The sequence below is a fragment of the Rhipicephalus microplus genome, chromosome 8, assembly GCF_043290135.1.
Source record: "Rhipicephalus microplus isolate Deutch F79 chromosome 8, USDA_Rmic, whole genome shotgun sequence".
Lineage (NCBI taxonomy): Eukaryota > Metazoa > Arthropoda > Arachnida > Ixodida > Ixodidae > Rhipicephalus > Rhipicephalus microplus.
Window position 1 is genome coordinate 20,259,380 of NC_134707.1, and position 27,675 is coordinate 20,287,054.

The following is a 27,675-nucleotide window of genomic DNA, read 5'->3' on the forward strand; positions in this document are numbered from 1 at the left end:
TCTTTGATATATCACTTTCGCCATGTAGTAACCCGTCGGTTACGATCCGGCCACGTCGACGTAATAGACCCTATTAAAGGAGCCAAGCCGTTTTTGAGCACCTCAGCACGTGCTTGCCTGAGGAATCTGACAGTTCTGGGGGGCGGCATTCGCAACCACTCAACGGGCGGGTACCCCAATGGTTGCACCTCACTAGCAGCAGCGAGCAAAGCAGAGGGGCACGTAGAAAATGGTGGTGGTTGAAGTGGTGCGAACGCCGTGGTCGACGTCGCAACAAGCAACGCACGTTATAGCTTCTTGAGTGCCGACAATGGTGCGTCTGTGGACAGCGCAATGCATGATCTGTACAGACGAAGGGCCGTGCACTGCACCTAGGCGTGACAGAGTGCGAGAGAGGTTAATAAAAAAGGAAGTTGTAAAAGGAAGCAATTTTCGACATCCTGTCGTGGGGGCATGGCTCAGCGCCGCGATGTGACGCTGCCTTTCCTGACTTGATGACTAGACGTCGGCGGTGATGAGGAATGGCTGCCAATACAGCGGATGGTATTGTGCTAGGTATTGAGGTACAGTGCACAGTGGCGTTGGCGACAGTGCGCGTGGCATTGCTCCTCACGCAAGTGTGAGCAAATCCTCGCAGGCAGGTCTTGAAAGTCTTAGCTGTCACTTTAGACGTAGGAGGAAAAGTTGTGATGAGGCTGGCAGTATACGAGAACTTGAGTAGCAGGCGCCGGTGTGGTAAGAAACTTGAAGGTGTGCAGCGTGACAGCGGGCCCTGAGTTCATGTTGTGAGTGGCGTCACGGGCTTTCATAGGTGTTGGGACAGCTGCATCAGCTGGCTGGGTGGGGATTGTCAAATCGCCCAGGGCAGATGGTACAGCTGAGCAAGATTCCGCAGCGATTCCGACGGTGCGTGAAATAGTGGCTGCCACCGAATCCGTGGTTGAGAAAGGTGGCAAAACCGGCACGCTTGAGAAAAAAACCATGGACTCCGAGGCTGTGGTTCTCTCAAACGACGGGTCGATGAACATGGTAGGATGGCCTTCATCGCCGTTGTAGCCACTGTTGTTAGCAGCAGATCAGTTTGAGTTTGCCCTGATGTAGCAGGCGTGCAGGTAGATGAAAGAGATTCAAGTACCAGGGAGTTTCTCTTATAAAATAAGCAATGTATGATGCCATAATAGCGGAGCACGGCATAACTCAGATCAGCGTAAGGGCGAGAGCTCCAGAAGTGCGTGAGGTGGCGGTTGAGGTCACGTGAAAGATATAGTCTAGTAAATCGTACATGAATTCTTGGAGCCAGATGCTGTTGTACTCCAATACCATTGCGAAATTCTCGAACCATGACTCTAGGCGAGATGTCCGGAATGGTGAAGGGGGGAGGGGGTGGTTGAATAGTGGCTGCGAGGCTAGTGCTGACTGGAACAAGAATGGCCGCAGCACCAGTCACTTGCCCGTGTGTCCATAGTCAACAATTCGTAGCGACATGATGGAATCCGACGTAGATGAGCCGAAATCACTGGTTTAAATAGCATACGAACACGTACAGTTGTGGACCGAAGCGACATGCCGAAGTAGAGCAGTGGCCATGGCATCCAGCGAGCCAGAATCATAGGAACATTCAAGCGCCTTGCGCTACGAGCCACCGGCGCTCGTGCTCTTTCTCCTGCCGGCTGGCCGCCCCTACCACGGCGTATCTCGACATTGCACTTTTACTCTTCACAGTGCGTCTTCGCCTGCTCATTAAACCAGCGATGATGGCTCGTCTACGTCGAACGCCTCACATCGGTAGAGCATCAAAAACCACTCCACTTTCTCCATGTGAGCGCTGAGTGGAGAGGCCGCACCCCCTAGCGGCAGCGTTATAATTTCAGAAATCAATGAAATCATTGCCGTCATCGTGACCACATAAGATTAGGCGCATGATTAGACCATCAGATTATATCTTCCATCGGTCAAACGTGAACCAATCTCTTGAAGTAATGCAATACCACATGAGGTGCAGAAATCAGGAAGTTCGTTACAGGATTGAATAACTTATTGCTGTGAGCTTTTGCCTGCAGTTGTTAAAGTGTAACATGCCACCGATACTTCTTTTTTGACTGATTTGCAGGTGGACCTTCGACGAACTACCTCAAATATACAACTGTCATGGTTCAACCTAACCATATATGTTCGGCCAACTACCTCGCGTTCGACAGTCGCGTGATGTATTGCGCCTACCTGACCGCAACCGACTCTTGCCAGGTATGATGCCAAACCTCACTTGAGCAGTTTCGGTATAACAAGCAGCGAAGCCTGCCAAGTGAAACGGGATTTATTTGCGCCGGTGCACAAGCCTCCTTCTGAGGCACTACCAACATCAATAAACTTCGTTCTAAAGTAGTGGAGGTGCTGCGGATACCCGGATCCAAAAAGGAATATTTTAGATTCGACAGAACATATTCTGTTTTATGTACAAACCATCCCGTAGCCTGAAAAGGAGCTTGTTCTTTCAGGTGTATAACAATGAGACAGAAATTATCAAAGATATTCAGCTCAGAGGCACCAATTTCATTACCTGTCGTATTCCAAAGTTCATGACCATAAAACACAAATATTACAGCCACAAAAAAAAGAAATTTAGTGTATGATATGTATGCATAATAGACAGCAAAGTGACATTGTTTGAAATTCGAAGAGCGAGAAAAGTACTGTCGAAAAATGCCTAAATGCACAATAATTTATGATAACTCCTACATAATCGATGCTACACAGATGATAGCCCTGAATAACATTGTTTTTAAAACATATTTTTCTTCTTTATTTCTGTAACAGCAATTCCGTTTCTCGCTATATAACTCCTCAGCAAGCGAAGCTGGTCTTAAACACTCTCACATAAATGCTTTCAAAATTCGGCAACGTGCAAAGAAATGTCTATGCAAAATATTTGTTTCTTTTTACTAGGTAATTGAAACATTTTTTCACAACTAAGAAAACCCGCATCTAGCTTGCTAGTACAAGCACGCTGCAGTATGGGCTTTTTCCTTGCAGGTAGTCTGGGCATGGGCTCCGCTGTCCATGAGGCATGTACCATGATTTTTGGTGGCGAAAACGCGACGACACGTACTTACCAAGAGACATATGGTGTCATAATCAGGGAAATAATTCCCCCAAACTCCCCGTCAATTCGATAGATGTACCTAAGCAGGCTTCCGCAATTGCCTGCTGGCGCTCAGTTTGTAATATTGGAGGCAGAATCACCAGTTTTGATTTCGACAATCTTAACTAGAATTGCTGCTACGGTCAGGCAAAAGCTTATTACTGTAAATTTTTGAGAGTTCAGTGGTGTTTTATTGCGGATGGTGTGTATGATAGAATTTCACATAAGTGTGTCACATTGAGAAGAATAGCTTAACCATAAGGCATTGAGCCAGGAGCCTTTGCTTTCTTTGTGGATGGTGTGTATGATTGAATTTGACTTAAGTATGTCACATTGAGAACAATGGCTTCACCATAAGGCAATGAGCCAGAAGCCTTCGCACATAACTGTACATGAATCTTTATGCTTCTGTAACGTTGCTAAAGTCAGGTGCATTTGTACAAAAAAGTTCTAGGTAAAAGAACATTTTGGGTATATAAGCATTCTTGGAGTTGTGAGCTTTATGTGAAACATAAAAATGAGATAAAAAAAATTCTAATCTGGGTTCCTGCAGCAAAGACATTGAATAAACTTTTGATTCAGATGTAATGTCAGAGGTAACGTCCTTTACTTCTTTTTCTGTAACGGTAACACGTTACCGTTTTTTGGAAGTAACTTAGGGTGTTAACGCATTCTTCTTTCTTTAAGTAACGAGTAATGTATTTACTAGCTTTTTTTTCGTCAAAGTGTACTACACTGGTGTGCACTTTCATATTCAACGCTATGCCAAATATCCTCCTCCAAAACACGCGTGTCATGAATCCTATACTCTCTCTTCTTCAGGGTGACTCTGGAGGACCCGCCATGTATCGAGTTAGCGGTGGGCGCCGCTACGTGCAAGTGGGCATCGTCTCGTTCGGCAGGGGCTGCGCAAGAGAAAATGTACCGGGAGTTTACACGCGCGTCGATGTGTTTGCACCCTGGCTAAAGCAAGTAGTGGCCTCCTACGACAGGGCCTACACGAACGCAGTGCCCATGCCGCTGGGACTGTCCACCGTGTCACAATCACCCCCCCTCATCCAATTTTTGTGAGAAGCTACGCTTTTTTTCTTCGCACTCAGCCTTGATGAGGTACTAATAAAGAAATTGAAACAAAATCACAAAATAAAGGCAAACATTTTTTTTATTCCGGTGTGAAAAGAACACAGTACACTGAGAAAATTGGACTAGAGGTGTGTCGATACACATGACGAGTGCCCAACGTTTCTTGGGTAGTTCCGGCACATGTGGCAGCATGAATTTCACAAAAGTGTTGCACACTGATGACGCAATGACGCAATATTATACATTGTTCAACAATGTGTCAATTGTAGAATGTATAAAGTTACTGCATGGAACCAAATCATCAGCCATCCTTAACGCAACATATTAAATACAAAAAATAAAATGTATCGCAACCAGTAGTATGTAATGATGGGTTTGCAGTTAGAGGGAACACTTTCGCGTGCATCGTGTCCGAATTTGGCTCATTCCTAGCAGCATTGTGGCGTGTATTTACATATTGCTGCTGCTGATTGACTGTTCGGACTTCTTGTGATTGACTTGTGCCACGCATGAACTATGTTTTTTCATCTACTTGCAGTTATATTGCCCCAATGCATCAGGTGCTCATTTGAGTGTTCTTTGTAACTATGAATGGTACTCTAAATATTACTAGCTTACCACATGTATGACCTGCTGGTGAATATTTATTAGAGCAATATGCACACTGAATTGTGCCAACGGAACCTTCCGGTGGTTTGATGCTACTTAGGAAGTTCTTAGAAGCGCCTCCCAGACAACCGAAGCGCGGCAGCCTATGATCTCGATGACAAAAGCAACAGTCCCGCTTAAGCACTTTTCAATGTTTTCCAAAGGGGCGTAGTCACATACAATCAGGCTCATGACGCCACTCAAGACTGCGTTTCTATTGGTGCAGGCTTGTGTGCGTCTTCCTTCCAAAAGTGCATTTGACTGTGGTGAATATTTCAGTGAACGATCGTATCTGCTTTCTGTATTCTGTCGAGTCACCATCACTAACGTCAGTCAGTACACGTACTGAGCTGTACTGCTTTTGAAGTGAGACGTGTACACACTATGCACGCCACGAGACGGCGCACCTCCAGAGGAAACATTGCCAAGTGTATGATTGCCTTTTTCTCGTGATATACTGTTGTATAGTTATTCTCTGCTGTGAGAAAACAAACGGCCATTAGAGCATGAGTGTGCAAACGTACTGACCGGTTACAAATAATGAGGTGGTGCAAAACTAGCCAACAATATGAAACTTGCTGAATCATCACCTAGATTCACCTTTAGTAATGTTTTAAGCAGCTAATGAGCACAGTCGTGAAAATGAAAAAAAAACGTGGTACCAATTATCTAATAAACAAGGGCATGAAACAAAGGCCACGTGCAGTAACTGGCCTAAAAACATTGACAGGCCTCAGTGACTCATTCCTTGATGTCCAGATAAAGTTACCAAATAGTCGGGAACTTTCTAATGTAAACCCTGAAACAATGTAGTTTTTGGAATATGTACAATAATTTTGTCGCCAGCAATAGATTTCACGTTTTTTTCTGCCAATTATTGAGAAGTGGAAAGAAATCCAGCACGTAACACTTTAATTTAACCTTACGCAATGTAATAGCAGCCATCAGGATGACGCCGTTCTCTTGTCAAAAAATCTTGAAAATTAGAACAGCGTGGCCTTTTATCAGATATCGGGGCGAGATATCGGCACCTTCAAGTTAGAACCCCGCGTGAAAATGATTTATTGATATGTAGGCATTAACTTCCCAAAACCACTATATGATTATGAGAGATGCCGTAGTGGAGGGCTTCGAAAATTTCTACCATCTGGGGTTCTTTACCCTCCACCCAAATTTGAGCACAGGGGCCTACAACATTTTTGCCTCCATTTCGCCTCAGCCGGGATTCGATCCCGCAACCTGAGGGTTAGCAGCCGAGTACCTTGGCCACAAGACCACCATGGCGGGACCCTGCGTAAAAATGCCAAGCAGTAATGGGCCCAACGAGGATTTGATGATTTTATGAAACTCTCGCAATATTCCAATACTTCCTGGCATTTTCGACATGTGTAAGGGACAGCAAAGATATTATTTCTATATAAATTGAGTAGACCAATATGATACGCCCACCCTACTGCTATAATTTCGAAGAATAGATTGGTAGGCAAGTTCGTAGGATGCTATCAAGGAAAGAGCTAAAAACTTGAACAACTGGGTTAACGAACAGCACAACGACGTACTAACAAATGAAATATTTTATTCAAAAGACGCGAGATACATAGATAAAAAAGCACGTGCGCGTGAATAAACACTTGACACAGCATACAAGTGCGTATGCAGGTATTCACTGTCTGCACTGTATATTGTTATGAAGGACTTTTTTCCCACCTGTCTCTGGCCTTCAAAATGTAAGAAGCGTCAACAAGCTAACGTGTCATTTTTTTTTTTTGTACCACGAAAGAATCTTGGTTCCTCAAAAAAACCGGCCTTCAATTAGGATCACGGCAATGCAATGGCAGGTTTGATCACACCTTGATGGGCCATCCTTATGCGTCACCTAACTCGCGAAGCAGCTCACTACTGTGCCCTCCGTATTTCTTTTGATAACCCACAAGTTCTACCTAAGTTCTTCCCTGCGGAAAGCATCAAGTGAGCACTGTACGTCAGCCCAACCATCTTGAGGAAGTGCGACACACCATGCAGGTTGGAAATACTGATGAGTCAAACTTGCATAATGAGCCGAACCTTACAGCTCGGCTTTCAAATTTGATAAAACTTTTTCGCTCAAGGGGGCCAGAAGGGCCGCACTAATGCGTTTGTCCCGCAGCCGCTCCGAGCTGCTTAGTGTAGTTTTCTGTTCGAAGGTTTGGGCATGATTCCTTTAACCCTTTTAAGGCACTACTTTCGAAATTGATATGCTCACCTAAAATTTCAGGAACAACGTTTGGGATGAAAGTGTCTTATTAAAATGTTTGTGACTATTTTTGCAAAAGGTGGCATTATGGGTTCTGAGAAAGAAAAAAATCATTCTTCATCGATCTATTCTAGAAATATGTATAACAAAAAAGTGAAACGCCACCTTACAGCAGTAGGCCAATGCTTACTCTACATGGATACAAGAGAGTGTATACAAAGTCTCTCGGTCTTTGAAAGCTAAAGAGATGTATCACGTAAATGTATCCACGTGGACGCTTAGCGATACTACACTATTCCTACGAGTAACGCCTATGAATAATGATTGATTTAACGGAACATGTCCTTGTGATCTTGGAAAGCTGTGGTAGTTGTAGTATTTAACGGTGAGAGTGGAATAAAAAAAAAATTGGTGTTACAGATAGAGGAGCGCGAATAATTTAGCGCTAAACTTGAGCACGGCATGTTAAAGCTATTGAACGCCGCTGCCTCATTAGAAATGAACGTAACGCGCGTTCTTTCTTAGCTTTTGGCTGATCACGATTTTTCGTGTTCCAGGCAAAGCAGGCTAGTTGTTATACCATTGCATAGCTATTTTGGTGTGTATAGTTGATATGGGTCAAGGCGACGCTTTCGGTAAGGTGTCCATCGGGCGTTGTGTGAAGGCGTTGACAGAATTGCAATTCATCTATTGAAAACACGCCGAAGAGGACGCACGCTTTGAAATGACGCGTTGGAGCAAATAACCTGGGATCCGTCTATAATGATTCATTGCTACATTTATTGAGGAACACTCTGAGAGAAAAGCAGTAAATAAAAAGGCGTGTTTTTTTTTGCTGCCAATTCTTTTATATGGGAATGCATTTCTTAGTCGGGCTATGTCAGGCATCCGGCGTTGTCTGTGGCGTCCGCGGCACCTCGTCACCCATAGCAACAGCTTCAGCCGCGCATGCTTACCCTTCTTTCTAGCAACCAGAGAATGTGCGGCGAGAGAGTGTATGAGAGGGTAGGTGCAGTTCTTCGCCGCTCTTCTCTCACCGTTCACTCTCTTTCTGCCCTGCGCCCCACTTTCTAGTCCGCCTGCACCTCACTCTCGACCGTTCGCTGATTGGGCGACTCTCAAGAGCATCCGAAAATGTGCGGTTGATAAGCCGCTATGAAACGCCAACACCGAGCCGGGAACGCTGTTCGTTTTGTTCACTTTATAGTATTTTTTACCGGGTACGCTATCTACTAGGGCTGAAAACGCATACCGTTTTTTTCGTGACAGAAAAATGACACGTGCAGCGAACGGCACTATTGTCTGCACGGTATAAGAAAAAAAAACATTTTTTTCTAACGCTTGGTTCTCACGCGTGAACCGCCGCAGTCGAATCCTCAGGATTCCCTACTGGGAGGGGGGGGAGGGCAATTTTTACTTCAAAGTAAGTGACAGCTGTGCCGCCCGGTGCTTTATAGCATATTACACGATGCAGCGATCGCGGATGTTGACACCCATCTGTAGGCTACTTTTTTGCGGTAAGTCACACACAAGTGGTTTCTGACCTAAATATTTTCCGTATTTTGAATACAAATTTCAGTTGTCAGTAGGCACTTGTGTTGTTCTTTTCTTCGTTTGTTGGTGTTTGTGCACTTTCACCGATTGCTTAAAATATGTTACGCAATCTTCGTTTTCTTTATCAATACCTGCGCTTTTAATTAAATTCAAAATTGTCATGAATTTATTTGTATTGGTGAAACTTGCGAACGATGTTGTGGTACAAATCTTCTTTTTGTGTCGCAGTATTCATTCGTTCAGACTTGACAATTGGGTATTCCTGAATGCGAAGCACACGCATCGCATGATCAAACCTCCGCACCTCTGTAGCGCAAGAAATGATACCTCTCGAGTTCGTATTTCAGATAAGGAATTACGCCTGTAAAAGACAGAAACACGGCAAACTCGAATTCGTACAGGTTATGAATATTTTGGCACGACAGTGTTTTATACCGAGCTCCACCATAATTTTACTTATCAATTTTCAGCACGGGCAACACGTTGCTAAAAAGCACGTTAACACTAAAAAGAAAGAAACCAGAAGTAAAGCTTCCGCCTAAAATCGGAACCCCATACTCTCGGTTCACGGCAGTAGGTGGTCGGTGCTCTACCCAACACGCCACAGATACACACACGAGTTTTAACAAACGAGCCTTATGTCTATCACCAGACAGATTTAGTTGCGCGTCCATAGCAGCCGTCCGTGCCAGCCATTCGCAATGAGAGGCTGCATCCATACGGCTGCTGCGGACGCACTACTGAACTGTCTACCGATTCTCTCTATAACACTGCCCTATACTTGCAGGGCTAGGCGTGGTTAAGGTCCCTAGATAAAACAAGTTTTCATCTAGTGACCTTAGGCGTAACAGGGAGGTGCCGCCATCTCTGAGCGGTGAAGTGAAGTACCGCGCCATGACGTTTCAAGTGCCAATAAACAGCGATATGAGGACGACGTAGTCAACACGCGTTCACATTATGCTTCGAAGAGCCAGGAAGCGGCAATGGTCTCCGCATAGGCGCGTTTACATTTGGCTTCGAAAGGAGCAAAGCGGCAAATCTCACCGGAAGTTCACTCCCTTCACCACCTAAGCGACCGAAAAACCACGCCCCGAGGGTCACGCGAATCTATCTGTCCTAGACCAATTTTTCGCCTCGAGATACGCCTTTGCGCTTTATGGCTTCGAATGCACTAGCTCAAAGCACGTGATGTGACCAACCGATCGCAAATTCAACATGGTGGCCAAGACGTCAGTGGTGGCTCGCGTTGGTGCAATTCTAAGCTACCCGTGCAGCAGGACGAAGTTCATGGCCTCGACAGTCACGCGTTCATCGGCAGCCTGGTTTGGATTGCGGTCGCTATAACACTCGAAGTAGAAGAAGGAGCAGCACCAGTGAGTCGGCATGCCCCAACGTGTCTGGGTTTTCACAGCCGGCTTAATCCACCACCAACGCTGCCGGTGCGTACGCTCCGTTTGTTTCTAGCGGCGTATCTCCCGAAACAACTTTGAAGAAGTGGAAACTGTTAGCTTTCAGTGCTCTGCACGAATAACTTTGATTCGGTACAAAGTTTCGTGCTCTGAAAACGGGCAAAATGGAATGAATTCTGAAAGTAGCGGTGGCATGCAATAGGGACAGAAAAAAAAAATTAACGTTTTCAACGCATGGTGTGGCCGCCGCTCTGACGTTTTCAATTTTGCTTTGTTTGGAATGTGCCAGGAAATCGCTCGCTTAGGCGCATGAGCAGCCGGAGAACCACGCCACGAGCCCGATGGGGAAAAGATCAGTCCAAGACCTCTTTTTCCGCTATAATGCAGAATGGCTCTCCGCTTCATTGAAAGCCGTACTTTAGTTGCACCACCTTTTGAACCATGTTGTGTGATCAACCAGCCGCGATTTCAACATTGCCCCGCCGCGGTGGTCTAGTGGCTAAGGTACTCGGCTGCTGACCTGCAGGTCGCGGGTTCTAATCCCGGCCGTAGCGGCTGCATTTCCGATGGAGGCGGAAATTTTGTAGGCCCGTGTGCTCAGATTTGGGTGATCGTTAAAGAACCCCAGCTGGTCGAAACTTCCGGAGCCCTCCACTACAGCGTCCCTCATACTCATATGGTGGTTTTGGGACGTTAAACCACCATATGAGTATGGTGGTTTAACGTCCCAAAACCACCATATGAGTATGCGTTCACAGTAACGTGAGCGCATGCTCACGTTACTGTGAACGTGAGCATGCGCATGTGTGTGTCTCCATCTATAGAGATAGAGGCTGGTTTGGTTCATTGCACAACTAAAGGTCAGTTAATTGCCAACGAAAGTTAGTTGATATCGATAGTAATCAACTCCAGCGCTTACAAAAGAATGAAGGACTCGCATGGGTACAGCCACATGTCGACTGCGGCTGTACTTCATTTAGCAGAAAAAAACATATGCGACGAAATCTATCCGCAAGTGAAAGAGGCAGTAAGTCTCTTCGAGATTGTGTCCAGGAAATACTTAGTCGTCCTGCTTAATTTCGGCGACTAACGTCACAAAATGTCAGAATGGTAGTCAATTCGTCCGCTAAGGGTGCTCGGCTGCTGACGCAAACATACTGGGTTCGATCTAGACTTCGATGGTCGTATTCCAATGCAGGCGAAACGCCAGAGGCCCATAAACTGTGCGACACCAGCGAGCTTTCAAGAATACCAGATTGTCAAAATTTCTGGAGCCCTTCACTACCACGTCTCTGATAATCATATCGTGGTTTTGAGACATCAAACCCCGCATACTATTATTAACTAGTCAGTCTGTCGTGCTGATTTATACTACACACTGCAAAAAGCAGATCTCCAGACAGACAGCTTCTTGGGAGTATTCCTGGCCTAGCGACGCCATTTTGAATTTTGGCTTTCATCACTGCTATCCTGGATGCGGGGCAGTATAATTGCGATTTTCTGATCAGGACAATGATGTGTCAAACATGTTGCCAACCCTTTATCTCCAACGCCAAGCTCATTCGAACTACGCCCCTGCAACGCCTGTGCAAACTGCTGGAAGAACGAGCCTTCTAAAAACGGAGTCCTGATACGTCTGTTTTTGATGTTATATTGCAGCACGCAGGTTTCTTCTATGACACAATAGACCTGCTTATATGAGTCAGCCATCATTGTTCCTTTTTCTGTCTCGGTTCTTCCAAAACATTATTTCGAAAAAAATGTCCTTTGAATTGCAAAGAAATCACCTGTAATAACTTTCCAAATTCATGTTAGGCTGTACATGACCCCCTTTGAAGCACGCGGTGACCACTCCTACGTTAGTACAGTGAGTTATTACCTTGGGTACTAAGCCTTATTTCACAGTTCTTGCCACGACTTGTGATATGCAAGTATGATAGACGCTTTCGGCCATACCTTGTAGACCTAAATATCGTCATTTTGAGAGCGCTGAAACTGGTTCATCTTGAAGGGATCTCTGGTGAATGTAGTCTATAATAATTTCGCGTGTTTTTTTTTCCTACCACTTCGACGACGAAACACTTTTAATGTGAGAGGATTCGAATAACTTAGAAGTGTGGTGGGTTGGGATAATTGGTGTCACATTACGATTGTTATAGCGCGAGGTCAAAACGACGACAAAAGGACAAGAAGAAGAGCACTATAAACTACACGAAAAAAGGCAGCACAACGACACTGGCACAAAAGCACACATGTACGACAAAGTGCACCTTCGCGTGTATTTTTTTTCGTCTTCGTTCTTTTGCGCCAACTTTTTTTGAAGTTCCACTCATTTCATTGTCGTTTGTGCTGTCATACAAATATTTATTCAACGTATATACAGCACTGATAAAAACATGTGGCTGGCCCATTTGGCACATTCTCCAGCGTGTTTTCAATTTAACGCAAAAGGAAAATAAGCACTTGCTCTGTAACCTGTAATATTTTCGTGCACTTTAGTGCTGAAATGAAGACATCCTGCCATGACACGGGTTTCTTAAGGCCCGTATGAGTTGCCGCGAGTACTCAATTTTCAAAAATCACCCTGACAATGTCAATTCGAATCACCCTAGGCTGAGGAAGTTGCTGTTTTCCTTAAGCCAAACACAAAACAAGCTAAAAAGCGGAAGCCAAGCATATTTTTTTTACTCTCTATATGCTAGACCTCGAATTAGTTAATGTAGTGCTCTGCAAATGTCAAAGATAAGCGATCATAACTGATCTGGGACTATTCACATTCCTGGAAAATGCTATTGGCTCAATGTGAGGGAAGGTATGCTCATCTCGGTGCTTGTCAGACACTTTTGGTGCTATATAGTTCTGTGTGAAACGTCATACTCATGTTCTACAATGCCGCATAGCTGTTCCTTGGGCTTTTAGAGCCATACTTTATTCTTGTACATGAAGGAATTTCTCGCAAAAGTTTGAAGTCTGCCGAGTTCATCGTGTATTTAGGTAGTGTCAGGTCTATGGTTAGTAGTATAAGAATGTAAGTTGGTTCTATTATTGTGACTCCCTGGACATGACACGAATGATGTGACAATACCCTCCTGTACCTCGTCGAACCCTTTATGTCTGATACGTGAGGCACATACTCGTATACAACCAGCGGGTATGTGCCACAGCTGACTGACGATTTACATATAACCAGGAAAAGCGAGAACAGACGTCAATTTAAAAAAATTTACACCCTAAAAGGTGTAAAACGGGTGTACGCATTAAAAGCACCCTTATGAACACCCTTTTAACGTTCCATTTTTGACATTTGGGGTGTTGGTAATTAAAACACCCTCAAACACCCATTTACACCCTTATATTTGGGGTGTAATGAGCAAGGCTACAAATAATTGATTGATATGTGGGGTTTAACGACCCAAAACCATCATACGATTCTGAGAGACGCTGTAGTGGAGGGCACAGGAAATTTCGACCACCTGGGGTTCTTTAACGTGCACCCAAATCTGAGCACACGTGCCTACAAGGCTACAAATGCACGACATTTTCGGGCCGTTTTGCTTGTACTGTTAGTATACGTTAACCATCTTGATACCAGCAAGGCCCCCACTACTACCTGCTTGCGAGTATAGTAATGAATCGAAGCAGAAAGTAGTGTGACCGAAACGCAGTTTTCATCGATAAACCACGCAAACTACTATAACATGGAGGATACAATAGGAGCGACGCTTGTTCAATAGAGTAAGGGCCAATTCTCCTGTACCTGTTTCTTTCATCTGTGTCATTTGCGTGATTAGTCAACGCTCACAAAGTACACTGATTTACCTGAACAAGCTAATGTTGCGCACATTGGTGTAGCCATGCATAGAACACTCCCCCCTCCCCCATAAGATCGAAGCTTTTAAATCTAGAGATAAAACAACCACCACCTACAAAAAAAAACAGCACAGTTGTTTAGCCATAGCCACCACGTCATCAGGCTATCAGGTCCCTTAAAAACAAACATTGACTTCATGTATTTTTAGCAGGCACGTTTTATTTAATTACTGTAGCGAGTGTTCATCTTCATGTGTCCTTAAGAGTGCGTCATGGAAATCAGGAACAGGACGCCGACCATAAAGAAAAATGCAGAATAAGGACATTTCGGTGACCTTGACGCAGCCTTGCTCACAATGACGGAAGCCTTGTGGACTAAATTGCGAACAAAGCTCTCCTCAGGGGAGCCGAAACGCATTCTCTAGTTCTCTCTCATTCCCCGTTTTTTTTTTTTGTGTGTGTGGATCCCCTTCCTTTAATTTATGTAACTTCCCGAGCAGACGTGCTTCGGTCAAAGCCTTTACTTTGTAGGTAGTGAGAAAACAGCATTGATGAAATATTCTCAGCCGTGGTCTTGTTCCAAGGACTGCAAGCTAAGTACAAATGTATTGCCGTAACGTGAATGTAGAAGTAGTAATTAACAGGTTGAGAAAGTAGCAGCAGGTCATTATTTTTATTTACTGCGTGCCAGAGCGTTCCTCTTCTTTCTTGTCATTGCTTGCTGCATAAAAGCGTGCAGATGCGCGTATGCGCTGTCGTCTTCGTCTTCCTAGCAGTACACACGTGGCAATATGTTCTCATCGAATAGTGTGACGGCCGATGCATGCAATGTTGCAATGTATTTACCGAAATTAAAGTGCTGATGAAATATCGCCTGCGTGACCTTGAATTTGCAGTCCCCAAAGACCCATAGAGCTAAGCAAAAAGCATCAGCTTAGCTTTTTTACCAAAATTCACTACATTAGGTCGGTGAAGGTGCGCTAAACATTGCTCCTGAGTATAAAGGCGCGTTCTGACTAGTAGCTCGTGCTGGCCGCACTGCACTGTCACCAAGTTCACTGCGATTCAGATGCACTGTTAACGAACGAGTATAACGCAACAAATCGCTGCCGCAAAAAAAAAAAAAAAGCAGCGCCCACGCTATCAGCAGTGCCGGAGCAAGCGTTAAACCGCATGTAGCCGGTCTGAGAGCGCCACAGGGCGCCATCAAGTCTCGTCGCCCAGACAACCTTGGCTGCCCGCCTTCCTCCGTGGCTGCCCGGTATTGCTGCGCGCCGGGCGCACAGCGCGGGGAAGAAGTCGACATCGTCTTACATGTCACTGCGTGCGCTGGCGATAAACCCTCCCGTGTGTGTGCGTTTGGTGCGCGTGGCTTCTCGATCGGTAGAGTTTATTAGTCGGTGTTTAGTTTGAAATGTGCCTGCGCTCTGTGCTCCACCAGTGTGTTCTGTCAGTGCTGACTATTGCGAAGCTGCACCATCCTGAAGACTGGACCTGTGGATTCATATTGTGGAGCACTCGGAGTGAAATAGTGAGTACCGCTCTCACGTTGTTCCGTTCAGCGCTTTGTTAACTGCGTGAGCACGAGAATAACGCCTTCAAACAATTTTGTTCAACTAGTTGATGACAAATCAGCATATTTTTACTTAGCGAGAATATTTGTCCGAACTGTTTCACGGGGATGATGGCGAAGTGTGATTGTGGGCAAGTTTTGTTTGTTTGTTTGTTTAGATTGTTTGAAGTACAAAGCAGAGTGAGCGTGCGCCGCTGAGGTTCAGCGAAGAAATTGAACAGATTTTTGCGGTGCCCTTTGTTGGCAGCCGTTTTTAACGGGGCTCGCTCGTGCTGCACATCAATTTTAGTTTACTAATTAAAACATGTGTGGGGACGGCGCCTGTTAGCTCTAAGCATCAACCGTATGTAAGACGCATATGCGTGGGCATGTCGGTAGTTCATTTACTTCCTTTTTTTTCTTATTGCACAAAAAGACCGAGAACGGAAAACAAGGGCCTGGTGTCCATGTCGTTCTTTTCGGTTCTTTTTCGTTTTGTGCGGTAACACTACCGTGATAACCCGGGTTGATGCATCGGGTGACAACACAGCATGTTGTTTCGCGTTAGGTGCGCCTCGCGAAGTTTGCCTACTTGCTAATACATTCAATTTCGTTAAATGTGTCATCACCGGTATTTTCGTTCACCCGCAATGTAGCGTGACACTGCCGACAGCCGTGCCTATCTAGCGGATCGAGCACTGAAGCTGGACTTCTGTTTGAACAGACCTTTAGTCTGTGTGTGTGGTCGAATTGCCTACTTGAACAGCGCAAACGCTCGTTTGAACATAACTGCTAACGTTCGAGCACATTTTATTCAGATTGTTACCATCATGTGTAACTTTCATAATATTCTTGTTATTCAGAGTTTTATTGCCATCGCCTCGCTTTGGCGTTTAACTTCGCTATGTACTTCCGATGTTAAAGGTATTTTCGCTATGTGAAGCGTATAAATTTTTTTGTTGCACAAAAACACTTTAATGTTATACATACTGCACGGTATCTAAGCATGTGTTGCAGCCAAAATGTAAGACTGGGCAGCATATCTATCTGGGAACACAACACGCACAGCCACTGAACAGCCTACGCTGCATTGGGAAGGAGTTATGCTTTCTCACCCTGACAGCTTGATTGAAACAAATGGCCCTAATTTAGCAGTATGCAATGGTCATTGAGTGAAGGTAACAGGGTCACTTTATTCGACATTTTCCAGCCAATTTTGCGGCTATGGCAAATGTGTTTGAAAAAAAAAATAGTGCTAATTTAATGCACTGAGGATAGTGAACTGCTTGAATATTTCGGAGAGAAAAAAGTTTTTGCTCACGTGGTTGCCTTTCATATTTGCAGACTGTTGTTTGAGTGTTGGTGTGAAAAAAAAAAGTATTTTACAAGTACCGTACCTTTCTTTATACCGATTTTGGTACATGTTAAGTAAAGGAGCTTATGTAAGGTGTTTGAAACTCAGCAATATTAATACACATTTTCGGCCACATACGTCTGCAAGAATTTAGCCAAAGTGTGTTATGTTTGCATTTTCTCGTTGCTATACTGCACTTTGTATGAATATCTAACCCCGGTGAACGTATGGGGGAATAACCTCGAACGGGTTAATAATAATAGTGAACGGGTGAATAACCCCAGTGAACGTATGAATTTCACTTTGTCGGCAAACGCTTCTACTCAATTAAGCCTATATAACGGCAGCTCTGAGTGAAACGTGAATTTTCACCTAACTCAAGAGTTGCTTATAGAACGCTAAGTTTTTCAAATAAGCCCTGAAATTTATGACTCTTTGCTACCGGAGAGGCATGGCCTCTCGCTATTTCTCTTGGCGAGATGTACGTGCTGTTATGTAAGATATTTCAACACCACCTAGCCCAATGAATTACACTACCAACTCGGGGGCATGATCTTGACTTCAATGTCTTTGGGTATCGAGGTGGTGGAGCAAATTGAAATGTTTCTTTGACCTTCTGTAATACTGGCAGCCTCCTGTGAAACTAGCCCCAGAAAAAAAAACACAGTTAGCAATCGAGGAATCTCGTTATCCGTGAACGAACTGTAATGAAAACGTTATAGCCAGCTCCTAAGAAGCGACGAAAACTAAACCTTGGAATTGTGTCACCGGAGCGTCACTCGTAGCGTCGCCATCGGTGGTGAAAGAAGGCGAATATTTATTGTGCTGAACCCATCTCCTGCTCACCAAGCTATGGTTGCACAATATGTGGTTTAAGGAGGAGGTGCCCTCAGAACAAATGAATACAATATAAACCTTCGTAGAGTGAACACGTGAACATCTATTTACTGCTTTTACGTAACACACAGCCAATCTAGCCGAATGTAACGACATACAGTGCATGCCAAACAATCGAATATAAGGCCGATACAGCCGAAGCAGAAAATGTACTGCCGCTGCGGCGTTACAAAAGAGAGCCACCGCTGTTCGCGGCCAAGCAGCCTAACCTCACCTAACCTCAGCCTAACCTCAGAGCTACGCCTTTTCGGGAGCTGCACCATCCCTATAACGGCAGCAAAAACGCTAGGTCGGCCCGTCCGGCGTACGTGCCGGAGCCACGATTGATATATGGCGCTTAGAGTTTCAAAACCACCATATGATTATGAGAGACGCTGTGGAGGAGGGCTCCGGAAATTTCAACCACCCTAGGGTTTTTTGACGTGTGGCCAAATCTGAGCGCACGAGCCTACAGCATTTTCGCTTCCACCGAAAATTCTGCCGCAGCCTGCATTCGATCCCGCGACCTGCGGGTCAGCAGCCGAGTACCTTATAGCCACTAGACCACCGTGGCTCTGTTGCCATGAGGCCAAAATGAATTGAGAAGGGGTATCGCATCTCTATAACTAATATTATAAAAGGCGCCATCTCACTGGCCGTTCACAGAAATGTGAGGCATTAAAGCATACAATGCGCCACTTTGGTCCTTCGCAATGACTGCAGTCCATAAACCGCTGTATTTCGTGAAAGGAGTTAGGGGAGAACAAATACCTATGTTACGTCAACACACAAGGAAGCACGGTGCAGCTTCGTTCGGTGTCACCCCGAGTTGAGCACCACATCCAGTTCTTAATAAAGTTCTTTGTTTGTTTGCCTGTCGATCGGCGGAGCAGAAAGAAGTGTTAAAGAAAAAAAAGCGGAAATGAAAGTCCATATTCTCGCAACATGCATCACCAGGACAGGGCGCCTCTCAGCCCGTCAGCCAAAATGGTTGCTGCTCGGTTGTACCGGAAATCAAACACTTTGCCTTCTGTATGCTAAGCGAATGTTCTAATGACTTGGCCATCGTTTCTTTGAAGAATTACGTCACGCTGATGCGATGACACCCTTCACCTCTTTTTATTTCACATTTTGTTTATGTTTCACGCAAAAACCTCACGTGCTTGTGTTGGAACTCCCGGCAGCAAAACTTGGGCGAGACACTCGAAAAAGCTCACAGGGGTTTAGCCGAAAAAACCATGTGACCTTATCAGAGTGAAGACGTCACACTATGACATTAGAGATCGCAAACACTTGACATCGTGATTACATCACATGACACTGCCATATCTCGACAACCACTTTTTAACATGATGGGCCTATTCTAGAGGCAACCGGAAACAGTGGGTTCAGCTTTACGATAAGACTATCAGGCGTCACCTGCTGCAATGACGTCACAAGCTGCACGTCTCACTTCGTAGCATTTTTCGGTTTGTCTGGCTCCGGTAGTTAGTGTGCATGCGTTGTTGTTCAAATTTTTATACCTTTCGCGTCACGCAGCTTTTTTGAGGCTTCACAAGCACGATTGCAACCCGGGAAATCGACGAGTCACTCGTTTTTTTCTTTTAAAAGGGTTCTGCTGGCGAGCGGCCACATAAAGTATTGCATGCGCTTGTGCTGCTTGAAGTGTGTGCTCTCTGTCTGTTTATATTTTCATTCATGCCCCTAGCCATCAAACCACTCCTTCTTTGCCCTGGTGTACGACAGCATAGCGGTTGTGTACTGGTTAACTACCCGGCCTCCTCGCACAATATTGGGCCTTCTTGAGAATTACACGAGTCGTTGATTTACGTATGACTGATCGTTATTATCAGCAACAGCGCCAACAACCTGCGCAGCTAAGCTTACGCATTGCGGCTGTTCGTCGATTAACAAAAGAAAGATTTATGTCGTAGTATGCACGTTGCAATTGTACATTAGTAGGCTTTTTCTACTCGTTGACAGAGCCAATTTACTGGTGCAAAGACATTCAAAAATTGCAAAAGTTCATCGCAGCACCCATATTTTATTTATCTATTTATTCATTCACAGGATACCTGCGTTGCCTCGAAGGTGTTATCGCAGGGGAGACATATTTAGTGTAACATTCTACATTTTTTTAATGATAAACAATGAAAATAAATGAAACAGGGAAACATCATGGTAAACAATAGGTTGTTAGCGTGTTCAAAGCTAATAGACAAAAAGAAACTAAGACAAATACACATTATTGTACACACGATTCGGAATAAAAATTCTAGTTATCATATACAGAAACATAGCTTTTTCGGTTACACGTACAGAGAGTACAGTTCACGGGGGGGGGGGGGGGGATTCAATAAATAATTTGTGTTGCAACTATGCACGTGTGCTTTCTAGGAGTGGCTATGCCTAACCAAAATGAATGTTTCTGACATGTTGAACACTAATGCCTGTTTGAATGTAAAAAAATGACGGTGGAAAATTTGAGCCCCGAGTTTTTCTTCATGCTGCTAAAGCATTTCTGCCCACCAATTATTTTTTATTTCAGGGACATTTTCTAAATGATCGCAGGTACTGCAGGCGAATAGTGTTACCTGAATTGAAGTTATTTTATTGCTTGCGTCAGATACCCCTGTTAAGGGTCCGAAATCATAGAGACGTATTCTAGAATGAATTTATTATGCAAAAAGTACAGTGTTTCTTTCACATCTTTTGACGCTGATTTGAAAATTTTGAGGATGAACAACTACATTATAGTCACTTTTGATATTGTGAGTTGGATATGTATAGTCCATTTGAGTTTCAATGAAAAGTAAACCAAAGTAAACAAGTAGTGCTAGATTAGGCCTCTTATGCCTACTTCTTAGGTAACTAGGGTGGGTGACGACTGCCCCGCTGCTTATCCCTGTGCCTAAGTTTATGCCCCTATATACTATGGTTCTGTAGTTGTAGCAGTGCTCGAATTTTTCGCAGTGCGCGATGACGCTGGAAGGAATTGAAGCTACAGCGGTTGCATTTTGATGGAAAGGAAGCGCTTAATTCTCGGGAGATTAGATGATTGTGCACGTCACGAGACTACAGGTGGTTAAAATTTCCGGAACACACCACAGCGGCATCTCTCACTATCGTATCGTGTTGTCTTGACGTTAATCCTCAACAATTTCATAAATCTTCCTGGAACGGACGTTTGGAGAAGTCATTTCGACAAGACAGGAACATCTGTCAAAACAGTGGCTCCAGTGACACCCCCCTCCTGCTCCTCCTTTGAATTTTTTTTTATTTTTTCAACCATGAAGCTTCTCCTGAACCTTCCTCTTTTGTATATTTCAAAGAAGGAATTATATTCTGGCATATGCTTTAACACGTATTTCAGGCCTAGATGCATCATTGTGAATGAAGGCTTCCTCTCACTTCACTGATTGACACCGGGCTAGACACTTGTACGTCTCCAATCGGAACAATGCTGATTTTAAAGTGTGAGAGAAAGTTTATGTCAAATGCTTCGCTAGTTAGAGCCACGTCTGAAAAATCCCATGAAGAAGCGGTTGGGGGAACAAACTTTCTAAAAACAGCATCCTCAGGTGTACATTTTTAAATCTTATATTCCGCACGCCACTTGCTCGTATGTCACAATAGACCTCTTTATATGAGTCACTGCACATTTTTTCTTGATTCCTCGTTATAAAATTTCATAAAGAATGCTTGAATTGAATCATAAAGATAGTGTCTCCTATATTTACTTCCCCATCCGTGCTGGGACCTACAAGGCTGGCTTCTAAGCACCGGGTTGTCTTTTCTAGGTTAGCCGGTGAGTTATTGCCACGAGCACTTTCTTTTCGAGGTTCGTCCGTGTCCTATGGTGTCCATTTATACGAAAAATGACTCGTTTCAGCCGGACGCCTCGTATTCGCAATGTTCGTAGACTGTCGCGCCACCTAGCGGAATTCAAGAGCGTTCTTTAGCAAGAAATTCGCGTGTTTTGGACCCTCCTTAAAGAGAGTGTCCAGAACACGCGTAACTGAGGCTACCTAGGTCTTACAGACCTCACAAGTGTGGCTAGGATAAGTGTTTAGAAATATTTTCAGGCTGGAGAAAGCGATATCTTTGCCGCAGGCAAAAGCAAAGGTAGAAAAGGAAGCCACGCTAGCCTATTTATTTCGCAATTCAGTTTGATATTCATAAAATTATTGAATCGAAAGCCTATGTAAGAAAGCAAGGGGTACTTCATTTGCATTTAGATTTGCCATTACCTTTCTTGCCGAAGCTGGCGCAATGTGCAGTTACTATAGCGCTTGTGACATAAAAAACTAAATGGTTATAATAAGTTATTCGAGGCTATCCACAGTACTAATTAAAAGTGTTGTATAGTTTTTCTGAAAAGACCGTAAACTTTGTCGCTATGTGGCATCCATTGTGACCGATTGAACAGAAAAGCGTGGATTTTACGCATTTTTATACCAAGACTCTGGAGATCAAACTTGGAGCAAGCAGAATAAATAGCACGAATAACCCTGCCCATCACAGCAATTTATTGCTATCATAACGCATATATTTAACTCATTATTTTACGGCCAGTTATGCTCTGTTTTTGTGAACCAATTAGGATAATCTAGTCAAATTACATGTGACAGTGATCTGCTGGAAAGGAGCATTCTGCGAAAGGTGAATAAAGCAGTTTGAAACTCATGCCGGAACACACCACCTCCAACGTATCGTTATACTTTGTACATCATTGGCCAAAATATTTAAATCAAAATGATACTTGGAGACGGTGGCCCAAAATTACGCATAATTTGTCATTAGATGAGTGTTTGCACACTCTTTTTTGCAATCAGTGCGCAGATAGGATAAGAGCAAGTCACGTCTCTAAATTAGGATTGAGACCTGTCACAACGGGTCATGTTCTTGCAGTTCTGCATTGTCTGCACACTGTGATTCGCTTCTACGGTAGGTATTCTGGCTTGCGCACAAAGGAATATTTCACCGAAGGTGATAGTCATGCGCATTTTATTCTGCACATATGCCGTGTCTGGGCAGCACTTGCACTTGCATTGAACGTTCCTCGCCAATATCATATCGAGCATGTTCCACTGCAGTATTGTTCAAGATTATCTGTCTTTTGTTTGCAAATTGATATTTTCTAAGCAGTACCTACTGTTCTTTGCGGAGAAATTAAGATATTATAGTTGTGATTTTATCTTCTCTCTACTTCTGTAGGTTCCGATAATCACACAGGCGGGCTTGTGCTCTGCAAATCACGCCAGCGTAAAAAGCTAGGTTCTAGACCTTACAGCTTGCATTGATTGACTGATTGATTTACTTATTAACTCGTTCACTAAATAGTAACAGAAAGCCACGGAACAGCCAAAGGCTATTCTAGCTGCGTTCTCAGGCGAACGAATGTTTAGTTTAAAAAGTTAAATTGTATAGAATAACTCTTTGATTTTTGGACAGAAAATGTGATTACTGCAGGGAAGTGGGAACAGTTAAAGTCTGCTGATATCTGCTGTTCCAAACCTGGTATGTTCTTACGAACAAGGCACGCTGTCACTGATACACCCACGTGCCGCCGTCTATGCGTCGGCCGCCTCAGAAAAAGTTAAATCAGCACCCACAGTTTGCCATGCTAACACTCGCTATGCATACTGTGCAGATAACGAGGATCGGGTATCTTGGCCGCCATGATTTTTCTCGCCATAGGCGTAAGCCTTCTCCTGGGATCGTCATCTTCGGTGAGATTTGTGCTGCTTTTATTGTGATCTTTGTACTTCGTTTTCCCGTGGCGATTGAGGTAATATTCGTGCATCTCATATTGTACTGTTTAGGCATTTCAAAAGTGCATTTTAGACGCCCTAAATACGAAGGCAAAACAATGTATAGGGCCTCCAACATCGTAAAAAGGGCGCAATACATTTTGACATAAAAACAAACTTCAAACAAAGATGTGCGCAACCAGTGTGTATGACAGCAAAACAAAAAGTGTAATGCTTATGACGGCACAAACGCGCCACAGCTTGAACACAGCAGAGGAAAGCACATTTTCAAGTCAGAACTGCGCCTCCACTAGAGAAAACCAAAGTGTAAGTTGAGAGTACGTGGCTCGCAAAGTATTAAGCCGCGCCAGTCAAAAATATTGGTGCCCTGCTACTTTTCAAGAGAATTCTCGATGCTGCGTTGCCATGTGCCACATTGTTCGCTCCTGTCACCACGTTGTGACCTTCAAAATTGGCGGCCTGCGTTTAGTCACTGCCACCGCGCATGCGCCGACAACCCTCATGAAGAAGATCCACTGTTCTTTCTTACGCACTGTCGGCAAAGCATTGCCTCTACGTTGATCCTGCACCATGTCAGGTCAGGTGTGCTGTGGCACGTCAGGTGTGCAATAACCAATCCACACACTCTTAAGTTTTTTTATTACACATCACTGAGTATAACAGGAGGTGCAGATTGACCGACTTTGAGATACAAGAAAGAGATGTAGCCTATTAGTAAGGATGAATCGTGTTGCGATGATTGCTGCTCTGGTGGTGGAAACCTTAAAAAGCAATGAAATATTAAAATAAGTATTTAATTTGCCGAAAGAGGATGGGATAGAAAAGGACAAGAAACAGCGAACCACAAAAAAAAGAAAAATTTGTTTTCCTCGTGGGATTTGTTTTGTGGGTACTTTAGTTTTAGAGGACTCCTGGAATGAGCGGCTCTTTGATAGTAACGTACAAACAAAAGGATACTTGCACGCAAATAGACGCATTTTTTCTTCTTTTTCTCTTTTTTTTTCTCCCTAGGCCACTCTCCACGGTTTTGTATTCGCCTGCTTCCTGCGCTATGTCAGCGCGGCGACGTAAGCTGGCGGGCGATTCCCATTTCTTACAGTAGTTTTTAGCGCAAAATAGGGATGAGAGACGGACAAGCGCAAACTATCAACTGAATTTATTCGAAAGTCACACACAAATGAACGCACGTGAACAAAGTCAATGTCACGATTCACATTAGCAAAAATATAATTATGAATTGTATTAGTGTCAGGAGCTCAAATAATCTAACTCAGTGGCATGCAGCATGATAAGGGGCCTCGCTACGCATGTCTTGCCCGATCTCTCAATCAAATGTGCTTCCTCAATTGCTCGTGTAACCTATCCTTTTAATCTTGCAAGCACCTTAGTTTCTGATAACAAGGGTGCGCATCCGCACTCAGCAATGTAAAGAAAGATTACAACAAGGTGTTCCGCTCAATGAAGCCCTCTAATTCAATTATTTATTGTTCAAACAATGACCTGTCTGCCTAACTTAGTATTTTCCACAAGATAAGACTACAAACTGTGTTCACTGAGATAGTAGGACCTCATCAGACATTTGGTTTAAAGGACGTTCGATTACGACAAAACTCTGGTGTCGCCCGTTCTATATTAGAATGTTGTGACGAATGTTGAATGCTAGAGCAGTCATGCTACAAATACATTCGAGAAATCTTCTTATAGGGACCCCCATGACGTTTTTGTGTGTGTATTAGGTCATGTCCACATCGGCCAGGTTAGTAGAGATGGCGCTGCAATGGCGTACCGGTTCCGCATAGTGCAGTAAGTTGTGAATAAAGGAGTCAGTAATCAAATACCACTGCGAGGATCCCTGAATCAAGGGTGCCCCCTTTCATCATTAATCTACAGCGAAAGCTATAATGAGATCACCACTCGGGTCACTCTCAGTTGTCCGCAGCCGCCTCCGGTGTGCGGAACCACATCGGACGAATTTAAAAAAAAAACACCTAGCATCAAAGACACAGTGGGGCTCGAAACTCGGTGTGCTGGGTGCAAGCCCAGTGTTCTACCGCTGAGCTACACCACTGCTTGTGACTTGTTGGCAAACCTAGCACCTAAGAGACAGTAAGGCTAAAACCCGGGTCCACTGGGGGCCAGCCCCTGCAGTATTCTACCACTGATCTACGCTGGTGCTTGTGACTTGTTGGTGAACTTGCCTTAGGCAGGCTTGATGTCGGAAAAGCAATCGCGTTAATGCAATTTATAAGGCGTTTCAAAACAGTGAACGAACAACCAGGCGTCGCACAATGCGAATAGCGTAACGAGTGGGCCATCGAATGCTCTAATCCAATAAAAAAGTTGGTTCTCGTTCTCCGATTCACTTTGGCGCACACTCACTTCAGCCATGATTCCTGATTGTCGTCAGCCACTGCATGAACACTTTGCACGCAATTACTTGCAAGTGTTTGGCGGATACCACGCTTCTCATAATAATGACGAAAAATAGCAAACTGAATGCCGGCCTACTACACAAAAGTTTATTATTAATGCCCTAGTGGGTATGAAGCAAGTTTGCTAGCAGTACTTACCTAATGAGTGTTCTGAAAAGGCTCTAAAAGGCCACTCTTCTAGCTTTCGCTGTGCCTGTGCTGCACCTTCTTCGCTGGCCTTGCGTTTTTTTTTTTTTTTTCAAATAATAGGCCGCACGGCTGGCATGAGATTTACTGTCATGCATTTCTCTACATTTTTTTTTTCAGCTACGTGCTCATGGTCTGCAAATAAATGGGCCCGGTAAGTGCTCCTCAATTTCCTCATTTGCGGCGAGATATAGACATTGAGCAGTTGATGGTGTACCTTCGCCAGTGAAAAAAAGATTGTATTTTTGTCTGAAAAGCAAGGCTATCACAGAGGTAACAAAGTAGCCGACAACTACCGACAACTAGCCGAGCTTTCAATTTTCCTACCAAGGCCAGGTTATCTCTTGTATCTGTTCAAGATTGTGTACATACAGGACGTGCGTGTCAGCGAACATTCTGCCATTGGTAACCGTTTATTGATGTGTATTGGATTTGCCACTCGTTGTTTTTTTTTTTTGGTCATCTTCAATAAAGCACTGCTTTTTTTTTCACAAAATAGGCATAGTGCCAGCAACTTCTTGTTCTTGTTACTGTTGTGATCAGGCCTTCTCGAAGGCACATAAGCCTCTCAACATAGTGGTTGAGAGGCTTATTAATCAGGCACATAAGCCTCTCAACCTAGTCAAGGGTTGGTTAAGGTTATAAGTGGTGGTTATGAAGCAAGATGGCTGCGCAACTCGAACACTCTGTCTTCCTTTCAAAATGCGAAGAATTTTTTGTCGCACGATATCGCAGTTCAGCAGCGGCTTGGGAGGTGGTGGTAAATATTTATTGAAAAGAGAGGTTGCCGGGAAGACCAGCCCCAAGTAGATCAGCTTCCCTACAGTACTAGGTGGAGTCTCCAGTCAGAGACCCCATTTGTAGTGGTAATTGTCCTGGCACGGTGGGCCACTGCTTGTTCAACCGGAAGATTATGGCAACCAAGCAAGGCTGCCTCCCATTCATCTTATTGAATTTGGGGTGGGGGTAAAGAAGGGTTGAGCTGGCATGACGATACTATGTGGTAGATTTCAGCAACCACACAGGCTGGAAAAGTAAGAGTCAAAGTGTTTAAGCACTTCTGGGCACAGTAGCAAATCAGAAAGTACACAGAGAATAATTCTCTTGTCTGCGTCGCTAAGTCCTTTGTAGGGTTGACGAAAGCGGCGATCGGAGTCCCGGTAATGGGTAATTATCTCTCTATAAGTTAGGAAATAAATGTTTTTCCCTGGATCACAGGGGTTATCGGTGGGCAAGCCAGTAACCCACGGAATGAGTGCGCGGGTGGTAGAGTACACTGCCTGATTGCCTCTGAGGCCCTGATTGCCAGGAGTCCATATTAGGGAGCGGGGAGAGGGGTGACTTACCCGCGGACAAGATTTTAGAATTTTGACAGCTAGGTGTGAGATCCATCCCAGTTTAAAATTTCGGCAAGCTCCTTCGGAATCTGAAACTATCATTTTAGAGCTGCCATGTGATATAGCTATAGAACCTTGGTCAACTCTTGAGCATGGGTCGAATTGAAGCGCACGACAGGACATACCACCGACCTGCCTGTGTTGGTGGACTACGGCGGCAGTATACAAGCCCCCGCTGCCAGCGCCGGCGACGTGTGTGTAAACCACGTTTTGCTAAGAGCCGCATTG

At 44.3% G+C, this 27,675-nt stretch overlaps 2 protein-coding genes across 8 annotated transcripts in view; both read left to right on the forward strand.

The window, feature by feature from the left end:
• Window positions 1-27,675, forward strand: part of LOC119165248 (venom protease) — a 112,047-nt gene that overhangs the window by 45,806 nt on the left and 38,566 nt on the right. The window contains exons 1-3 of one of the 7 annotated variants that reach the window (XM_075871247.1): window positions 15,161-15,407; window positions 23,312-23,390; window positions 26,171-26,204. The exons of 4 other annotated variants lie outside the window; for them this stretch is intronic. In XM_075871247.1, coding sequence (XP_075727362.1) covers window positions 15,291-15,407; window positions 23,312-23,390; window positions 26,171-26,204 — 230 coding nt within the window. In that variant the 5' untranslated portion in view covers window positions 15,161-15,290. Of the gene's footprint in view, window positions 1-15,160; window positions 15,408-23,311; window positions 23,391-26,170; window positions 26,205-27,675 lie in introns of those variants that run through there. 2 more of the 7 variants (XM_075871246.1, XM_075871249.1) reach the window with 2 other exon arrangements.
• Window positions 2,111-4,303, forward strand: LOC142768854 (tryptase beta-2-like). Its single transcript, XM_075871253.1, has 2 exons — window positions 2,111-2,244; window positions 3,962-4,303. Exons 1-2 carry the CDS (start codon window positions 2,149-2,151, stop codon window positions 4,208-4,210), a joined length of 345 nt encoding a protein of 114 aa, XP_075727368.1. The 5' UTR covers window positions 2,111-2,148; the 3' UTR covers window positions 4,211-4,303.